Source organism: Morone saxatilis, unplaced genomic scaffold (assembly GCF_004916995.1).
Source record: "Morone saxatilis isolate NCDOM2014 unplaced genomic scaffold, NCSU_SB_2.0 Contig1, whole genome shotgun sequence".
Classification (NCBI taxonomy): domain Eukaryota; kingdom Metazoa; phylum Chordata; class Actinopteri; family Moronidae; genus Morone; species Morone saxatilis.
This window is the reverse complement of record NW_023339651.1, coordinates 6,958,914-6,978,174: the sequence shown is the minus strand read 5'-3', so window position 1 is coordinate 6,978,174 and position 19,261 is coordinate 6,958,914. Positions and strand designations below refer to the sequence as shown.

Genomic DNA, 19,261 nt, shown 5'->3' with positions numbered 1-19,261 from the left:
ACACACTGGACCTTTAAATATGATTTTTGAATTTGAATTTGTCCGTACATTTTCAGTTCCAGTTTCTCCAGTAAGCCTTAGCCTTTGGTGGCAGTGGCCTCTCTCCACCCAGCCTACCAAACATCTGCCTTCCCTTATTTGCTCTCTGCAGCACATGCACAGAGCCAGAATAGCCACACTGTAAAGTAAAGGCAGCACTTTAGGGGCCTCACAGGTTATAATCAGTGGAGACAAAGAGCTGGGGAGTGGAGGGCAGTGGGTTAATGAGATCAGCCACTGAGTACGGGCACCTACCTTTCCCAAACTGGGAGGCCAGGCCTGCTTCAGTACTCAGATCCAATCAACTCAGCTAGTCAGTATCCATCAAAATCACAGCACAGAGTCATTCTATCCTCAGCCTTCAATTTGAACTTGATTGTGTATTGAATGCACTTCTTTCTCTTCTCCAGGGGAGCTTCGTGGCCAGCATGACTGCCACACTGAGGCAGATGGACGACTATCATTATGCTCATCTGATCAGCACCTTTGGCAAGATAAGGAGTGATGTGGTGGTGAGTACACCTTATCAGTGTGTCCATGTCTACTAGATGAGATACTTGAGGCTACATTGTCATGTAATAGCTTAAATTGCAGGCCTGTAGTTCAGTGTCATTTTGCCCTTTCTTTTCTAGAAATCAAAAGTTAGATTAGATATGTTAGGAAAATGTTTTTCCTCCACAATAAAGTGTGAAATTGAATTTCTGTTAGTCCTTGCTTTCGGGCTGCTACATGTACAGCATGCTCTTGATCATAGTAACTCCTAAGGGAAGCAGATCACTCGTGGTAGCCAACAAGTGGAGGAGGGATAAATCTCATTGATGTTATGGATTTCAGCTCTGAATAATTCCTCCCTCAAAGCGGTGTTTCTCTAGTATCTGCTGCCAGATTAGCATTATGTTACTCTACTGTGGAAAATCCTACTTTTTGTTTTTACCCCAGTAAACAACTTTTGAGCTTCATAGGAAGGACAAGAATCAGAGTTAAATTACAGTAAAAGCTTCATAATCTAAGTAGACTTTTTGGCTATACTTGCATCACATATTGCTTTTATCTGATATTAAATAAATGAATGAATGGATGTACGAATTTATATAATTAGTAAGATTACTACTTATTTGTTCCTATTGTTGTTTGATTGAGTTGTGTATGCTGCTAAGCAGTATTTATTTATGAATAGGACTCTCTGACCTTCCTGATTGTACACACTGGCTTATTTCAGGCTGCCTGTGTAGTTCCCATAGTGGGATAAACAATCACTGTGATGAAGCTGGATCTTTCCACAGATTTATTGTTCCTGAAGTTGGCGTGGGCCATATCCACATTTCAGAACTGGCTGCAGCCCAAAGGACTTTGTTGTTTTGCAATTGTTATCTAAACACGCCACCACAAAGCACAGGGATTCATCCAGGAGTGAAACATCTACAGCCAGAAAGAGATTTACATGCATATTTATGTTTTAGGTATTTAGCTGCAACTGATATTAGAAGAATGCTATTGTGAGTGTGACAGTAGAATATAAAAAAAAACTGAAATTTCACATTACTGTATAGAGGTGTTGGCAACTTTGTAGCCATGACACTGTATGTAGTTTAGGAGAGAAAATTTGAAGTCGTGTTGCTGTAGAGAAGGCAGAGCTGAGTATCTATTAGAATAACTGAACCTAGTTATCAAGTTGTCATGTTATGCTTTAATAGCTAATAATTATATGTCTGATTTGTTATCTAAATATCACATGAATAGTTTTTTTTCTGTGAGAAGTACGATAGCTGTAATCTCATTGTACTACAACGTGTGAGCATGAAGGACATGCTGGATTATATGTCTTAAGTGCCACCTGTAAAAGGGAAATATGAGTCACCTTGACCTTAAAAACTAATCTAAAAGCTGTTTCTGCCTGAAAGCCACAAACTGAATGAAACAGTTCATTTCAGATTGCTCTTATCCTAAAGGTGGGAAGAATAACGCTTTTCATTTAAAAAAAACTTTCTTTCTTACAGGACTTCCTAATGGAAACATTTATCATGTTTAAGGATCTCATTGGGAAAAACGTCTACCCCTCAGACTGGGTCATAATGAACATGATGCAAAATAAGTGAGTACGACACCACTGGACACACACACAAACATGCACATAAAGCAAGTTGCTTTAAACTCCCTACACTGTTGTTGCTAAGGAACAGCAGCCAGAAGTGGGTATGGGTATTTTCTAATGTTTTTCTCTCCATGCAAATATCGGCACAAGGCCTCAGTAGTGTAGCAATCAGATGAACAGTCAGCGCAGCCGCAAACAATCACATGAATTATAGATGCTAGGGTGTATGCTGCCTGTTAATCTCCAAACTTAGTCTCAGCATCTCTTTACTTTGTTGCTTGTTGTGCTGCTGCGGCCTTCTGTTTTATTAATGTGAACCTTGCCTGATGCCATTTTTGTAGAAAAGGGAAAAGAGATGAAATGTGCTTTGCAGTTTAGGAGTTTGGTCAAGAGCTGTGCTTTTGTGGACTTGTCAGATGAAGTTAGAGCCAGAAAAGTATTTAAAGGCTTTTTTGATTTTTTTTTTTTTCCATACTTCCATTTGTATCTTTTCAGAAGAGACACATACCAGAATGTGTTGTAGTGCTCAATTATGCAATGGCACAGCAACAGCTGTCAGATGAAAACCTTAAGTTAGTTTTCAACAACTAAAAAAGAAATTTGCTTCTTCCCCAACACCACCCATGCATTATTGAAACTGATAGATGTGTTTTGAACAGTGGTCAAAGAACCATGGTCACCGTGAAAAAGTGTATCTGGTACGAGTACTCCATGAATTTCACATTGCAGTTACATTGCCTTACAGTTAAAAAGAATCAAAATCAATGCAGCAGAACGAGATATTACTTCTTTTTTTTTTTTTACTCCACACATTCCCTGTCAAAACCAAGGGGCGGCTGTGGCTCAGAGGCAGAGCCGGTCGTCACCTAATCGGAAGGTTGTTGGTTCGGTCCCCGTAGTCTTTAGCCCCAGCTGATGCCTCAAGTGACATCACTTAAGGCAGGCAGTTTATCAGATTTCCCACAACTCCCCCTGAAGCCACAAAACCTTCATGTATATCTTTTCACACTCATCAGAAATAAACTATGTAAAACAGCAAAATTGAATAAACAATTTACATTATAACAGAATACCTGGAGCTGTATCTGTTGAAGCCCATCTTCAAATTAGCCATTTACAGCAGGTACGGATCTTATAGACTCAGCCCCTGTTAGCAGTTTGACTCTCTGCCCACTCTTTCCAAAACTATTCCACCATCATTACCAGCTAGGATATATGACTAGAGATTGTATTGCTACTCAATTTTGGTTATATTGCTTTCATCAGTCCATTTGAATGCGACAAGCCAGATTCCTTTTGGAAATCACACTGCGGCCCGTAAAATCATCGTCAACGGGGTCACGGTGCAGAAGACATCGGTGTAGCTTGGTGATGATGCTCCCATGTGCCCTGCACGTGTACAAATCACATCTGTTTAGCTATAGACTGAGCTGCAGTGTTAGGGAATAAAAACCTGTAGTCCTGACCCTCCTAACAGACACATACACTCACATACACACAAATCAACAACGCATGCTCCCACATGCTTGCACTGGACTAACAAGCTCTTTCAAACACTCCATACCCACTGTGATCCTGTGCTCTCTGGAGCAGCTTTAGGGATGTGATGAGCATCACTGAGCTCCCAGCAGTTCATTCTCAGATCATGCTTTGTAGCGTATAAAATGTTTTATTTTTGACTCACAGACTAGAGGCCAATGTGTCCATGCCTCAGCAGAATCTTCCCCAATTAAACCTTTTGTCTACTTGCACTTGTTTGATCAGCCGTTTGAATTAATTCTGCATTCTGGTCGGGGCGTTCAGCCAGCTTGTGTAAAATCATTGTTCAACTCGATGAAAAATAAGCCAGTCAAAGGCTTTATAATTGAGACTGTTTGAATACTGCAGGTGTCGGCTTTGCAACAAAACTCTTCTTCTCTTGTCGCACCATCAGAGTGTTTGATTGGTTGTTTCTGTTTTCTGTTGTCTGTTCTCCAAAAGAACTAAAATATACATACCTACTTTTCCCTTAAAAAAATGGTTTGGCTGACATTGTTATTATTGGATGTTGCCTACTTACACTTACACTAGTGGTAGTAGTAGTAGTAGTAGTAGTAGTAGTAGCAGTAGTAGTAGCAGTAGCCCTGTTTTGGTCCTCAGAAAAATATGTGACTCGTAAGCTTCAGATGTTCAACTGTAATCATCAGCTAGTTGTGTGACTGCACATTAGTGCTGGACAGTTAGTGCACAGTGGGTTTATAAGAGCTTGTTTGCTGAAAACAGCAGCCTGCTGCTGCTGGTAAAAGGATTGAAGAGAGCGATGAGACTGAACCATACATTAAATGTGCTGTAAATCTAGAACAGCTCTATAGCTAAGGTTGAAGAGGTGATATTTCTCTGTATTACTGTAAGAAACATTTGTCATTTGATCCTTTAACATAAATATCTTTACCTTTTTAAAATAATTTGCATCGTGCATTTATTTTTTAGCAACGTCAAAACTTAGTTGACAAATTTCATAACTTTTTAAAATACATTTGGAAGCCTCAACAAGCATATTTTGAATATCCCTCAGTCCTTCCTCACAGTGTGTTTTGTTTCTGGGCAATCCACACAAGGCACATTCAGCACATAGATAGCCACCCACGGCACCAGCAGACGGTTCTTTCATGTCCACACATTATGATAGCACCACTAATGAGATGGGCATCAGCAGTAGCAGCAGTCGTTTCCTCCCACTCCTTCTTCTCCACCCATCGCCTCTTACTTCCTCCAGGTTGTAAACTGATTTATGGGCTCTAATTGCCCCGGGGACAGCAGCATCAGGCTAGTTAGCCACTGACTGCCATTTCCCCCATGCCAACTGGTCATGGCTTAATAGTGACAGCTAATTGGCAGTAGAAATGGACTCCAATATGACAGGTAACAAGTTTAGGTCAAGTATAGCTGGAAACTTGACCCCTAACACTGATATTTCATATACTATATGGGGTCACATATATCTAGGTGTGGTGCATATGACATTTGGCATTTTCGACATCTTTGTTGTAGATTCAGTATAATGAAATGAGTATAAGTATCAAAAAATGTAAGCTCCTCTTTAAATGTGACAATATTGCGAAAGCTTCAGGAAAGCACATAACATTTTTAGAGGTACAAGTGCCCTGTAGGTAAACCTTAGTTTTTGTTTAAGAGCACTTACTGAATTAACACAAGTTGGCATTTGCTTAAACAGGATAGTCACTGTTGGTTTTCTCACAGGGATGAAAAACCTTGCATCACATTCTTTACCAGACAACAGCTGCTGGCTGCTTTTTACAGTCAGCCAAATGTGTTCCCTTACAGATTTGCATAGTAAACTTTTCAAGAGCTCTACACTCTTCATCCTTATTGCCCAAGATGTGCTGAATCACCACATACTAAGTGCAGTCATCATCATCAATCTGAACAATGTTCATTGGCAATGTTTTCTTCTTCTTTTTTTTCCCTGCAATTCGCAAGGTGAAGCTTTTGAACAGCTGTGGATGTTCCAGCAACTAAAAGGCTTAATTACGGTAACAGATTGTGTAAAAAATGATGTTAGATGATCAACTATAATTAGTGATATTTAACAAACTGATAAAGTGTTGAGTACTTTTGTCTCCTGTTCTCAATGCTAATTGCTAAATTGATACATGATTTAAAGGTTAAAATCAAGTTCTAAAAGTTATAATCCACTGTGTTATCCAAGCAATATACAGAGATAAACCAAACAGCTGTTTTCTTTCAGTCACTGTATTAGTTAGTCTTACAGGCTTACTAGGACACGTGATCAAACTCCTAATTTATTACGTTTGAGTTAACATCAGATGACCTTCTAATAAGCAGTTCATTTCCCAAAATGACCCCAAAAGTTTCTTGCGGAGCTGTTAATTATGTGTAAGAATAGTAGATTGAGAGATGAATGGGGAGTTCTCAGAGAGCCCAGCGTGGCAGATGAAAAGATGAAAGCCCAGATGAGCTGAAGAGGCAGCTCTTTAACTCGATAACCCATGCCATCAGTCCCTCATAGACTCATTAGGAGAGGGTTTCTGAAGTTAGATGGCTGCCGTTTGGAGTTCTCTCCATGACTAATCCAGGACCTGGAGGGCAGGTCTGGAAGGCAGGCAGGAAGGAGGACTCAGAGAGTGAAAAGACTGCCAATGGTGTTGTGATCCTGTTTGCCCCTGTACTACCCACCACCCACTAAGATAAAAAAAACAGTGCCTGTGGGATTACGGGTGTTTGATTTGACATACTCTGCTCTTAAGGACTGTGCTGTTGAAAGGGTGCTAGTTGAAAACCTCATAGCTCCACCTTGGTTACTTTCAAACAGGTTGCATGGTCCTGTGAGCCTAAAATTGTAAGATTCTTCAAATCCTTTCAAGCTCCATTAAGTAACTAAAACAGGGCATCATTGACGACCTAAAAAATGGTGTTTTGTTTTTTTATATACATTTCTAAAATGACACCGTTCTATGTACTTATCCCATCCTTGGAACAGGATGAAACCTAAACAAACTAATAGATATGACATCTAAAATTTTACATATAGAGTTTTACTTATAAAACAATTTTACAATTATTACAATTTCAACAAAAATGTAAAGGTGTTAACTGGCAACTGAGTGTTTACTCAAGAATCATTCAATCATCATTAAATTGAGGAAATACTATATGTAGCTACATACACGTTTGACAGTAAGTGTCCCAAATGATTTATGCACACACATTTTAATGCACACAACCAGGCCTTCTCAAGCCTCAGCCTTTTGGTATTATAAGCTGAGAAGAAAAGCCTGACCTTTACATGGCTTTCCTGCTATACTGCTTTGTTAATGTGGGGACAGTTGTGTACTCTCTCTCTCTTGTGTGTCGTTCGTGTCTGCATGTTGGAACCCTGATTGGTAATTCTGCAATAAAGAGATTAAGACACAGCTTTACAAAGGAATCATGTGAGAGTCATGGAACATGGTTTGTGACATAGTGCTGCATACTGCACTGCATCACCAGCTGCTGCTAAATGTATTTGTTTGCCAGTGTAGGTTAGAAGCTTTAAGTTAATCTCCATACATCCACAAAAGGGCTCTGATGTAAATGCCAACTACTCAGTACTGCTACTTGGAGTTTGTGTTTATCACTATATGTGTGTCTGGGTGAGCCTTTGCCCAGGCAAATAATATTCTTTTGCCCATGGAAATCCTTTAAATAGTGCCCCCTGAAGAGCGATAACATCCAGTGTGATTTCTCTCAACATGGTTTTATCAAAGTCATTATCAAGAAGCAGCAGGGTGGCTTACTGTGCAGGAAAACTATCTGTCAACTGGACCTACTACTCTGGAGCCCTAAGTGGAAGTATTCAGATAACTTACTTAAAGGTGGGGTGAGTGATTCTAGGTAATGCAATTCTAATCCAATTCCCTTTTTTTTCATATTTGTTTGTGTGTGTGCACTTAAACAAAATGATTGTACACAGCCCTGGCTCTGTAAATGGGAAACGCAAAGTGCATCAGACCAAGCCACACAACAATAACTTGTTATTCCAGCCATTGCAGCCAGGATTTTACCAAGATGTGCTGTTGATGTCAGCTATAGTAGCAGGAGAGTTGTGAGTATCGCTGTCTGGAGCTGGTGTGCTGGCTATGGGAAAACATCTCATCCTCTCTGCATGTTAGCAACAGTTTGTAAACCCACAACATAAGCTAGTTTTAGTTACATTACTCTCTGTGTTGTTGTTTGCCCTCCAGAATCGCTTATCCCACCTTTAAAGTAAAAGTTGCAATACCTCACAGTAAATTCTGAATCTGTTAAGTAGCTAGTAAGAAAAGAAGTAGAAGTACAAAGGGGCATCAAATGGAAATCAAGTACCTCAAATGTGTATAGTACTTTACTTTTCCACCTCTGTTTTGTAGATTACTTTTTATTTTCTTGTGCTGGCAGACAAGTGAAATTACAGTTGGGTATAAAATAAGAATCACTTACTACACTGAGGCAGATGCTTCATTGGAAAACCAGTGAATATGCTGTAGCTTATTTCTGTCTTTCCTTTCTGAACATAACTGACATGTTTGCTGTACACTCGATGAATGCTCCTTTCAGTTTTGATAACCCAATTACTTCTGTCTTTAGAGCAACAGTGTGTCAAACCAAATGGCCCCATTTCATGACTGCATATCTGATGTGTATTTAATGTGGCATTTAAACTAGCATTGATGCATGCTGCAGTCAACATTGACTCAAAGGGCATAGCATGAATGTCAGGCTCCTAATATGGCAAGGCCCTATATAATCATCTCTAATACACTGATTGCAACTGCTGTTGAGGTTATGAATCCACGTAAACAGTTTTAATGTATGAAACATGGCTGTCTTCATTAAAACATTTTCAGAGAAAGCTTCTTTCTTAATGTTTTGTGAGCAAAAATTCCAATTGCTTTTGTTCTTCACTCTCGTTTTCTACAGGCATATCATTTGTATTTAAAAGAAAAAAGACAAAATGTTAAAGTTTAGAAAGTTAGAATCGGTTTTAATTGCTTCGTGATTCATGTGATAACTTTAAATATGCCTCATTATTTCATCCATTGCTCAACGTGAACTTTGCCAACACTGACTCCGGTGCAGAGAGTGCGAGATTTCATACTCGCTAATATTTAGAGGTCTGTCGAAATCAGTCCGTGTTGCCTCATTAGTAATCCGTTCACCTCTTCACAAACTTTTGGCCTGGATGAAAAGCAGCCTTAGCTGTCATTGTTACATCTCAGATCTCTGTGTTTATAGGCTGGCGGAAGCTAGCGCTCTTCAGCTCTGACACTGGCATCGCACTGCCTGGTGCTGCCAAGTCAAAGGGACTGCAGCTTGTTTCACAGTATTTGAATGGCAGACTGGCCTTCACTGGCCTGTGTGGTCAGTCAGAAACCTTTTAGTTTTTCACTGTCACATACAGCCTCACAGACACATTATATGTGTGCCAACTCAAAACTTTTTCTTTACTGTTTTACCTTCATCAGTTCAATTCCCTACAGAGAAATGCAGCAAAAGTTCTGAGGGTCTTCTTGTTCTGAGAGATATCACAATTCCTGTAGAGCTCTAATTTTTAATCACTGACTGTATGTACCTACATATCCAGAATATAACACTATTTACACATTATCTTGCTTAAAAACCTTATCAGTAAGAAAGTTATTGAGGCAATATTTAATGTTTGCATTGCTCTAGTGATGGCAGTGACAACCAGTCCCATCACTTTAGTTCAGACTAAATATCAGGCCAAAGTTTCAGTTTGTCCAATACTTTGGTTTATGACCAAATACTTGCAAAACTAATGACATTCCCATCAGCCTCCTTTGTTTTTATGCCTCGGGACAAGCAGTAGCCGTGGTCAGAGGCATTATGTTTTCAGGTTGTCCGTGCAAAGCTGTAGGTAAAATGTACTCACTCACTCACATGATCACTATTACCTAGGCGCACTCCAATACGTTGTTTGCAGTGACCTAATTCTGATGACACTCGAAATTCAAAATGAGGCAGTAAGTGAAAGGCAGTATGGATGAGATGGAGAGATGAAAGCCCCTACTAGTGCTAGTTATTGCCTCAAGGTCATTTCTTTAAATCTGCACAAACGTGCATGTGGACTCAAGGATGAAGTGATTAGACTTTGGTAGTCAAAGGCCAAGGTCACGGTGACATCACAAAATATATTTTTGGCTATAACCTAACAATTGATGACCATATTTCACAGTTGGTCAGACAATAAATTGGTGACACTTTTGAGTCACTGTGACCTCAAAATGACCTTGACAAACACGTTCTTGGTCATAATTAATGTGGTAATTATGTAACATTTCTAATAGATGTTTAATGGGATACAATGATGAAATTATGACATTTCTATCCAAGATCAAAGGTCAACTTATGATGTCAACTACTGTGACATCATAATGTTCTGGAAAAGAAACGTTTAATAATTAGCAAAAGAAGGAAAGACTGTGACCATATTTCACATTTGGTCAGACACTGACAAACTTGACTGTCTAGCATCAAGTTTGTTGTTGTTTGCATGTTTTGACCTTGTTATTGTTAGTACATAGAGAAATTATCTTTGGCTAGCCAAGTAACCTGCATATATTATTTGCAGCAACCTGACAAATTCCTCTAAAATTTCAAGTAAATGCTGCTGTTTTTAGTGTTTCAGCACACTCAACCATTCACCACTCCAGACTTATGTAATAAAAGGACATAATGGATTTCAGTTTTAAGATATAAAACCCATTTTGTATTTGGTGCAAAGATTTTATTTTTGCACCATCATCCCAGCTAGGTTTAAGAGCTCTTTAATGCTAAGTGGTTTAAATGTTGAAGTGAAGTGGGAAGTGAGGAGTTCTTTTTCCTTGGAGTAAATGAAAAGGTCTAACAGATGAGAGCAGTCCTTTGACTCACCCCAGTGATATTTTTGAGTCATTAGAGCTTCCCTTAGCTTCCCTGGGGTGCACTGCTCAGTATAAATTCTTACAGCCTAGTTTATCTGAAAAGCCACTGTATTTAAGATGCACTAGAGGAAAGTTGTCACACTGTGGTGAGAATTTGATTGAAATTATGTTGACAGATTTGATCTAATATTACATCAGGTGTCTGAAATAAAGGTAATCTAATTAAATAAATTGGACTGATAATGAAGGTTTTTGACCTTGCCTTATCTCTGAGCACAGGCAGATATGCCAGCTATTCAGCAATAGTATGCAAATGGATCATGATCATTATCGGGGATGCTCTCTGAACTCAATTAGCAAGTATGATCTGCTGATAACTTTTCATTAGCATATATGCTAGGTGTCTGTGGTGCAGATCATCCGACAGAACTCAATTTTGTGTAACACGGCTGCAGGAAACCAAATCCTCTGTTGTCTGTGCCGAAATGTAAACATACAGTTTACAGTCAGCAGTAGTAGCAGTAGTAGGGTGATTTTTCTGACACTGACAGTTTGATGGAAAATATTTATCATAATGATGCCATATGTATACAGTATCAGAATGAATAATGTGTAGGAGGTGCTATCTTGCTCTTGCACTGCCTAATTAGCAAGTTAAAGGATTTCCAAGTTATGTTTTTGTCTCCCTAAGCAGAAAATAGGGAAGCCTGTGATTTCTGGAGATGATTAGAGCTACCTTGATTTTCCTGCTGGACTTTAGATGAGAAAACAGAAAGCAGCAAGAGGGCAGGCTGTTTTTAGGAATTACACATTTCTAGGGTATCCCCAGAAATGCTTGATGTCTTTGCTGAAGGCGTAAAGCAAACACTAAATACATCGAATGAGTCTTTGATTACATTTATAGTAGCAGCTTAAATTTCCCAGTCATTAACATTTTGCTGTTGTAATGAAGTTATAAAGAACTGGTTTGTCACTGACTCTCCCTCTGCATCTGTGCATCTTATTTTCCCTCTTCAGCATAATGACCGGCCGTCACAGATGTTGCAAGGCAGCCAAGCATCTTCCCCCTGGCATTTGGCTTTGTTAATAATGCAAGCTTAAAAGAGCAGTGGCACCAAATACTGTATAATGTGCAGTTAATGTTCCACTATGCAGACTTGATTCACACTCATATCGCTGTGTCTGTGCAAAGAATATTCCCTGAAATCAATATGGCGATTAATTATGGACTGTAGAGTAATTATATCTTTTTATGAATAATTCCTCTTGGACTAACTCAAATACAGACAGAGTAGAGGTTTTGTTAGTATATTACGTTTATTTAAGGGCCACAATTTTAAAATTTCATGCTTTCAAGTCCACATTAAAAAAAATATATTCTAAAGTTTGAGAATTTAGCTCTGAATGCCTTTAATCTTGTTTGAAATGGCTTTTTGCAGTCTCTTAGTCAGAGCCCACTGTGAAGAGAGAGTATATTCTATTTTCATCCGCCTCATTAAGTTTTTCACTTTAATTAATGGCAGGATGTGCTCACAGAGGAACTGTCCTGTCTGTTCGTTAAAGCCCATTATATGTCTGAGCTCAGGCAGACTGCTGGCTTCAAATAGGCTTTTATGTAATGGAGTTTACATTATCGTGTGAACTGCAACATGAGAGAGAGGCACTCATAAAACATTGTTTATGGAAAGCATCTCACGTTAGCGTACAGATCAGTCATTTAGGGAGCACAGGAGATTTCCCCTGCCTACATCATCAACCAATTGTTGTGGAAACTGTGAAGGGGGCCCGCTACTGGAAAGGGAGATCAAGCAGAAATGGTTGATTACAGCTACATTTTGCCTGTTGAGTTGATATTTAGCCAGAAGCTGTGAAGAGTATTGATCTCGCTCTTTTCCTCGCAGTGTGACAGCAGTGGGAGCTGTGTGCTACCTCAGTATTGTCTGTAGAACTCACAACTATTGGGTTATTAGAAATGAGTTTAGTTGGACACATCATACCCTTCACCTATAAAGTAGCCTCTGTCAATGCACTGCAATTGAATGTAGCTGAATTTGAAGAAAAAACACAGCCTTAGCTGATGATTAGTTATGTTTTATTACCATTTCTAAACATAATACCACTGATTAGAGTTGGTGGAATGCAGATTTAGGTTTTTTAGGTCAGCAGTCTGCCTGTGGTGTGTGTGGCCCAGCCCTTTTTATTTTTCATTGATTTTTCACTGGAGAATACCTGGATTTGGGTTTTTTTAAGGGAGAAGATTGGTTTAGATTATTCTGTCTCAATGCACCTTAAAGTTGTTGTATTGCTTTTTGCAAGCAGACTCTAATCAATATTTTTTTCAATGCTAAATAAAATAAACTTATTTTGGGGTGGACATAAATGGATTTTTGTATTGTTGATTTAGAAATAAAATGTACTGTATTTTTTTTTATTTTATTTTATTGTTTATCTACGGGACAATGCACAAAGCATTTTCTGGCACCAGATAAACAGTAGCTATAAGTCCAATAGCGTCGGCTTTCAGTGAGACTTTAGTACCAAACTAGCCATCATAACATCTGCAGACTATAGCATAATTAAAATCACGACAATCTTTAACAGTTTGCCATGTAACTTACAACAATAACTTCTGTTCTGAGTATCCCTTACCCACTTTTCAATAGTCCCTTGCCTTTCAAGATAAACAATAAATTTCACCTTATTATTTTTTTTTTAATTTATAAATTGAAAAAACGTATTGAGCAGTAATATTTCCCAGCTCACAGGTGCAGTGGATAGAAACACATTTTAGCATTAGTCCAGTGTTAACCACGTCTACTATATTGACATGTTCACAGCTGCAGAAAATTGAGTGAGGTGTGCAGAGGGGGGAGCCTGTGCTTGTGCAGACAGGATGGTGGTAATAGGCTGTCTGAGTGCTTAGGAGATGGGAGGGGGGTCTCCCACTCTGAGGCCAGAGAGCCAGAGAAATGGACTTCTAATGGCTTATCCAAAGGTGTTAAATGACAGTTAACCTTTCCAGCTAATGATTAAGGTGACTCTTAATGTGTATCACACATCGGCCCCAGATAGCATTTAGTCAGCAATGGAGATAAATGTGGGACATGAATATTGTATAGCTTTAAAATACCCCAGGTCCCTAAGCATTGCAGTCTCAACAGTGATGGTTATTCCTGTTCAAGGTCAGTTACACAGAGCGGTAAGGGAAACCCCAGCTCCGTCTCTACTGCAATGAAATTGAGATCTTCCAGTAAGCTCAGGTGACGGGGACCTTTATTGCCACGCAGCTGAAACATAAAGTAGAAGAGTCAGAGATGATGTGTAAATTGCAGATTCCCTCACCAAGCCCCGGTTCAAGTTAAGGTTTAGCTTATACGATGACAAAGGCAGAAGGCTTGCTTGGAGCTGCCTGTGCAGCAGATGTGTGCTCACCTGCCAGTGTCAGTTACATGAGCGTTACATCTTCATGCCGCTTTATTGCCTGCTCAAACCCTGATGCAATCCACTTAAGTGGCATAACAGTTGTCCTTGTTTGACCTTGCCTTTTTTTTGACACATTTTATCTGATGTATCTGTATACGTTGCCTTGGGCAATTATTTGTTACAGTTTGTTTATTGTAATTGTGTGGAAAATACTCACACCAACTGAAGCAGGGACTGAGAAACCACAACAACCTGGGGTGTTCCTTATGTGAAGTAAGCCATGTTATGCAGTGCTAGACGTTTTTCTCCTACACTCATGATAAGAGTTTTTTTCTCTGTGAGTAATTGTTAGAGATTAGTACACACATTGTTGTATGGCTGGTTCCACCAGGGAATGAAGTTAAATAGCGGCTGGTCCTCTGACTCTGTAAGGAGCAATCATAATTCGCCTCTAAAAGCTTCATGCCACTTAAGTTATTAACATTTAATTTTGCAACATCAGACTGGATTAACCCATCAGCCAGTGTTCTCATTAAGGTCTACTCATTGCATCTTTTTTTGGAAGTGCTTCCAGCCCTCTCTGAAAGACTCAACCTGTGTTTCACCTCTGTTGGAAATGCATATTTTTTCACAGGGTCATAGATTTATTCTTTGTGAAAGTACAAACCACTAATGTTTCTCTTGTCTGGCTAGACTTTAAAACTACAGTTCACGTTTCCAATTAATGAGTTCATACAAGCAGATTCTGAAGTACTCAAAGTAAACCTAGGTACAGTTGAGGAAGTGGTGCCGTGGATGGGTGTCCAATGTGCTTTACTCAAAAAGAAGATTTCTCATCCATAACCAAATAGTTTTTGTTGCCTAGCTATTCCTAAAAAACACAGTTTTGAGTGCAGTGTTCCCAGTGTTAAGAAATAATACCTGTACCTAGTCAGCAGGCATGAAGGTTGTATACTGTGAATATATGAGGTAGCAGACAATAATACATAATGTTTTGATCCATGTCAATTTAAGTAAAATATAATTGTATTGCCTTTCACAGTGTAAATGTTATGAATTAAAATCTAATATACAACAATTTGCACTGTAAGTGAACTGTTAGTTCAAACATGGCACATTTGTGAGCTTTTTTCTCTGCAGGTTGTTACGTGACAGGTTGTTGTGAGTTGTGTGCATTGTTGTTTGCATGAGATGTGAATATGAATAACTGGAGGCTACTTGATCAACAAGCAAAGTGATTTCAGTGGGGAATGCAGTGGGAGTTCTCTGAAAACCCATGTAAAAAAAAATAAAACTATAGAATGCAAATTATTTTAAGCTTATTTCATAAATATAAGACTAGATCCTAACACTTTCCTCCTATCTTTTCAGAGTGTTCCTACGGGCCATTAATCAGTATGCAGCAGTGTTGAACAAGAAATTTTTGGATCAAACCAACTTCGAGCTACAGGTAAGAGCTGAAAGCTTTTTTGAAACAAACTTGATACCAGCCACCCCCCTCCTTCCCAAAACACATTGTTCTTTTTGTCAAGGCAACACTGGATTATGATTTAGTGCTATTAACAGCAGTTTTGGAAAAAGATTTGGATGGCATTTTTTAAATCATCACTTCACTGCAGTTTCACACTGAGGCTGTTTTTAATGTGCAGCATTGTTCGAAAAAAAGATCACTGAAGGCAGTAGACATAAAAATTGTGGAGGGAACATCAATTACCAGGTAATGGCTGGCAATTTGATGTGCATTTCAGAATATTTTAACCTGCCCCATCCCCCCTCAGAATAGCATTTCCAGCTTGCTTTGAAAATGTCTGACATATGGAAGAATGTTAATGTTGTCTACAACTAAACTGCTCTGGGCCATTTTTACAGTTGTAGCTTTAACAGTCATGTATTTTACCTTATGGATATTCCCATTAGAAGGTGTGAACTCTATATGCGTTGAGACTTATTTTTTATGCATGCAAAGACTATTTGAACAGCGGTGAAAAATGGTGGCTACAGTATCATTTCTTTTAGCTGCGCTCTGGAGGCCAGTAGCCTAAATCACCAACCTATTCCTCCACTGGGACAGCTACCCTAGACACAAGTATACCCATCTCATTTTAACCCTTTAAATTCATTAAACCGTAAAGCTTCCCAGCCCACACAGTGTAGTCTGGTGCTGAATGATACTGCTGTAAAACTGGTTTTTGACTGTGAGTTAAATGTCCTTTTTATTCCTTTAACACCCCACTCTCTCCGTCTGTCTTTATGTCGGTCAGCTATGGAACAACTACTTTCACCTGGCCGTAGCGTTCCTTACCCAGGAGTCATTGCAGCTGGAGAACTTCTCAAGTGACAAAAGAGCCAAGATCTTTCAGAAGTGAGTACAGGCGCTCTCTCAGTTCACAGGATGTCCTCCTTGCATGCCAACACAGCCCAGGCTCCCTCCCCAGCATGAGCAGGCTCTATCTAATTCATCACACGGAGACACACAGGGATACCCAACACCCCGTGGCTCCAGTAGAGGCTGCACTAGTTGTTTGCCCTTCTGAACAAAGCAGAACAGCCTCATAGTAACTCCGGGGGTTGTGGAGAGCATTGTACTCAAATCCCAGGTCTCAAATTGGGAATCCCCTCTTGGGATTAAAATACAGGTCTTTGGTTTCTCCTCAAAACATCTCCTACATTTTTCTTCTTATTCCCTCGACAGATAAAGGGGAGACTTGTTAAATGAGAGAGAGTGAGAATGAGAGTTCTCAAATGGCTGAAGGTTTTATATCCACAAAGTTTAGATATTTATTGCTTCTGAAAATCTGCTCTAAGAACAGTTCAGAGAGCGGTTTTGTTTTCCGATCATCCCCTGCCTGTATCTAGAAAAAGTCATTCATCCACATTAGTACTTCTTATAGAGTCTGGTAATGCAGCCAAATGTGTAAACGCTTTCTGAGCAGACGTGGACCATATTGGATCTCATCTTCATTTGGAGGAGCTTTTGTCACTAAAGCATCTATCACACAGCGAGACTCCTCGTTGGTCAGTGCTTTATTATCGGCCCTGAAAAACTCCCACACAAACAGCCTTACACAGTAAACAAGACGTTCCCGGGCACCCCCACCCTGCCTTTCTCGTCTTGTCAGCCTCCCCCCCCAAAAAAAAAACGCTTTTTGATTCGCATACACAAGAACTGACATTCCTGGCATAATCACAGAAAAGGGCAGATATCTGAGATATCTGCCTTGCTATTTCCACACTGTTTATTTGACATTCCCAAATATGTCATTCAAATGCAGCCAGGTAGCTTCCATAGCATGCAAGGGGGATAGTATACAGGGTTTGTCAATTTCTCTTTCTCTCTTTCACCCACTCTTTCTACCTCTACCCGCCCACTCTCCGTCTCTGTCTCTGTGTCTGCCTCCCTCCACCTACCGCTCACCTTCTCTCTTTTACCTCTCCCTCTCTGCATCCCGTTTCCCTGTGTGCTGGCGCATGAACTGTCAGTGCTGCCTGCAATACCAATTATTGCACCTTGCTCGGGAGCAAAGAACAGAGGGGTGAAATCACAGATGTGTGGAGCAAGACTTTTTAGCGCTCTGCATCGGCTTTCCTCCTGCATCACACACATCATCCACTACTGTTTGTGATGTTCTGGTCCATTACTGGTGTCTGTGGGATCCTCATTTTCCCTCTAACATGTATTTACATGTCCCACATGGCCTGAATGGGGGGGATAAATGCATCTCTGTGTGTGTAGCCATGTTGCTCTGTTTCCTCTGTTTCCTCTGTTTCCAGCCCTCCGAAAACAACTTTGCTTATGTCAAAGTTTTCATAAACCGTCATTTTTCTTTTTCCCTGGACAGGACAATGCAGCCACACATACACATAGAGAGCTGGATAAATGAGCATGCAGCAATGTCATTGTCATGATATGTGCCTATGAGTGATGAGGAGAGGGACTGTCATATTGTCAAATTTTGTGAACATCTCACACTTTGCTTCAGGCTTTGATCACATCTCATCAGTTCTTACAGGCCAGTGCCCGTCAATCGCTTGTTTGTTTATTTGTTTCCTCTCTTGCTGTATCTGCCACTGTCTCTGTATTTTTCCCTTCATGTCCTCTTATTTTTCCACCTCATGTCTCCACATCCATTTCCTCGTTTCTCCTCTCGGTGTTGATTCGTGTCCCCTGACCCACTTGCATTACACAGCACAAGCCGCTGTGAGCCCCAGATCCACTCGCTGCTCACCACTGTCCCTTTGTAGACATGATATTCTTAGTTAACCTGTCTGAGAGCTTTTCACCCTGTAGCTGACAGGTATGCGTTGTAGGTCCTGACAGCCGACAGTCATAGCTGCCTGTCTAGCTGCCTACAGGAGTGTGACAGAACAGCGCCCTGCATCTGTCTCAGCTCAGATGAGGACATGATGCCTCCTGAGCACTCATCTGCACATCCATATGTAGAGATACAAACCCACATGCTTCCACTGGCACACAGGCATGCTGTGAATACAATCATACACACAGATATGCACAGGAATAAATCATGGAACACACAAACGTTGCCTTTTAAAGGGTGGATAAGAGGCAAAAACAGCCAAAAATGTAATGCATAATGCATTACCATTTCTCTTTTTTTGCATGCAGCTTTACAGTAATTTATAGAGGCGGGCATCTATTTATATTTTATCATCTTGCCAATACTCTCCTTAAAGATCAATCCTTGGGCTTTGCAACACTCCTCCCTTTAACAGCTAAATATGGTAAAGGGGTTTGACCTAGCCAGGCTGCAAAGAGGTGACGCAGCTTCTTTGTTACGGATTCTTTCAATGCTCTTCCTCTCTCTCTGTCAAAATACATTAGTGTGTCTTTGTACAATATTGGCAAAACAATCAATTGGGTTTCAGAATTCCATCAGAGCTCCAGGGTGCTCTGAAATGTCACAGTGTGGGAAAGAGGCTCTGAATAGATATTAATTAGAGATCAGGAGAGGTGTCACGCTTAGACATCAAACTCTCATCTTTTTGCTTCTCTGCAATGTCATGCCAAGGTGTCATGCCATCAGTGTGTGAGGAAGAAGAGACAGAGGTGCCACTGTGCCTCCATCAGTCACTCAGTGTGATAATCTGATGTCAGACAGGCCTGGTTCTTGGCATGAGCAAACAATGCAGTCGCCTGCAGCGCCACCAGCTGGAGAGGTCATTAGAGACTGGAGGAAGGAAAAGTTATTGATGAGTCTAATTCCACATTTAATTTTAAATGGCCCTCAAAGTTGTGTCAGGTATTTGATTTGTAAAATGAACCAAT

The 19,261-nt window shown here is 40.0% G+C and overlaps 1 protein-coding gene across 2 annotated transcripts in view; it reads left to right on the top strand.

The window, feature by feature from the left end:
• The window catches only part of dock1 (dedicator of cytokinesis 1), a 168,131-nt gene that overhangs the window by 112,611 nt on the left and 36,259 nt on the right, over window positions 1–19,261 (top strand). For both annotated transcript variants that reach the window (XM_035664062.1, XM_035664070.1), the window contains exons 28-31: window positions 450–551; window positions 2,037–2,131; window positions 15,349–15,427; window positions 16,239–16,339. In XM_035664062.1, coding sequence (XP_035519955.1) covers window positions 450–551; window positions 2,037–2,131; window positions 15,349–15,427; window positions 16,239–16,339 — 377 coding nt within the window. The remainder of the gene's footprint in view (window positions 1–449; window positions 552–2,036; window positions 2,132–15,348; window positions 15,428–16,238; window positions 16,340–19,261) is intronic.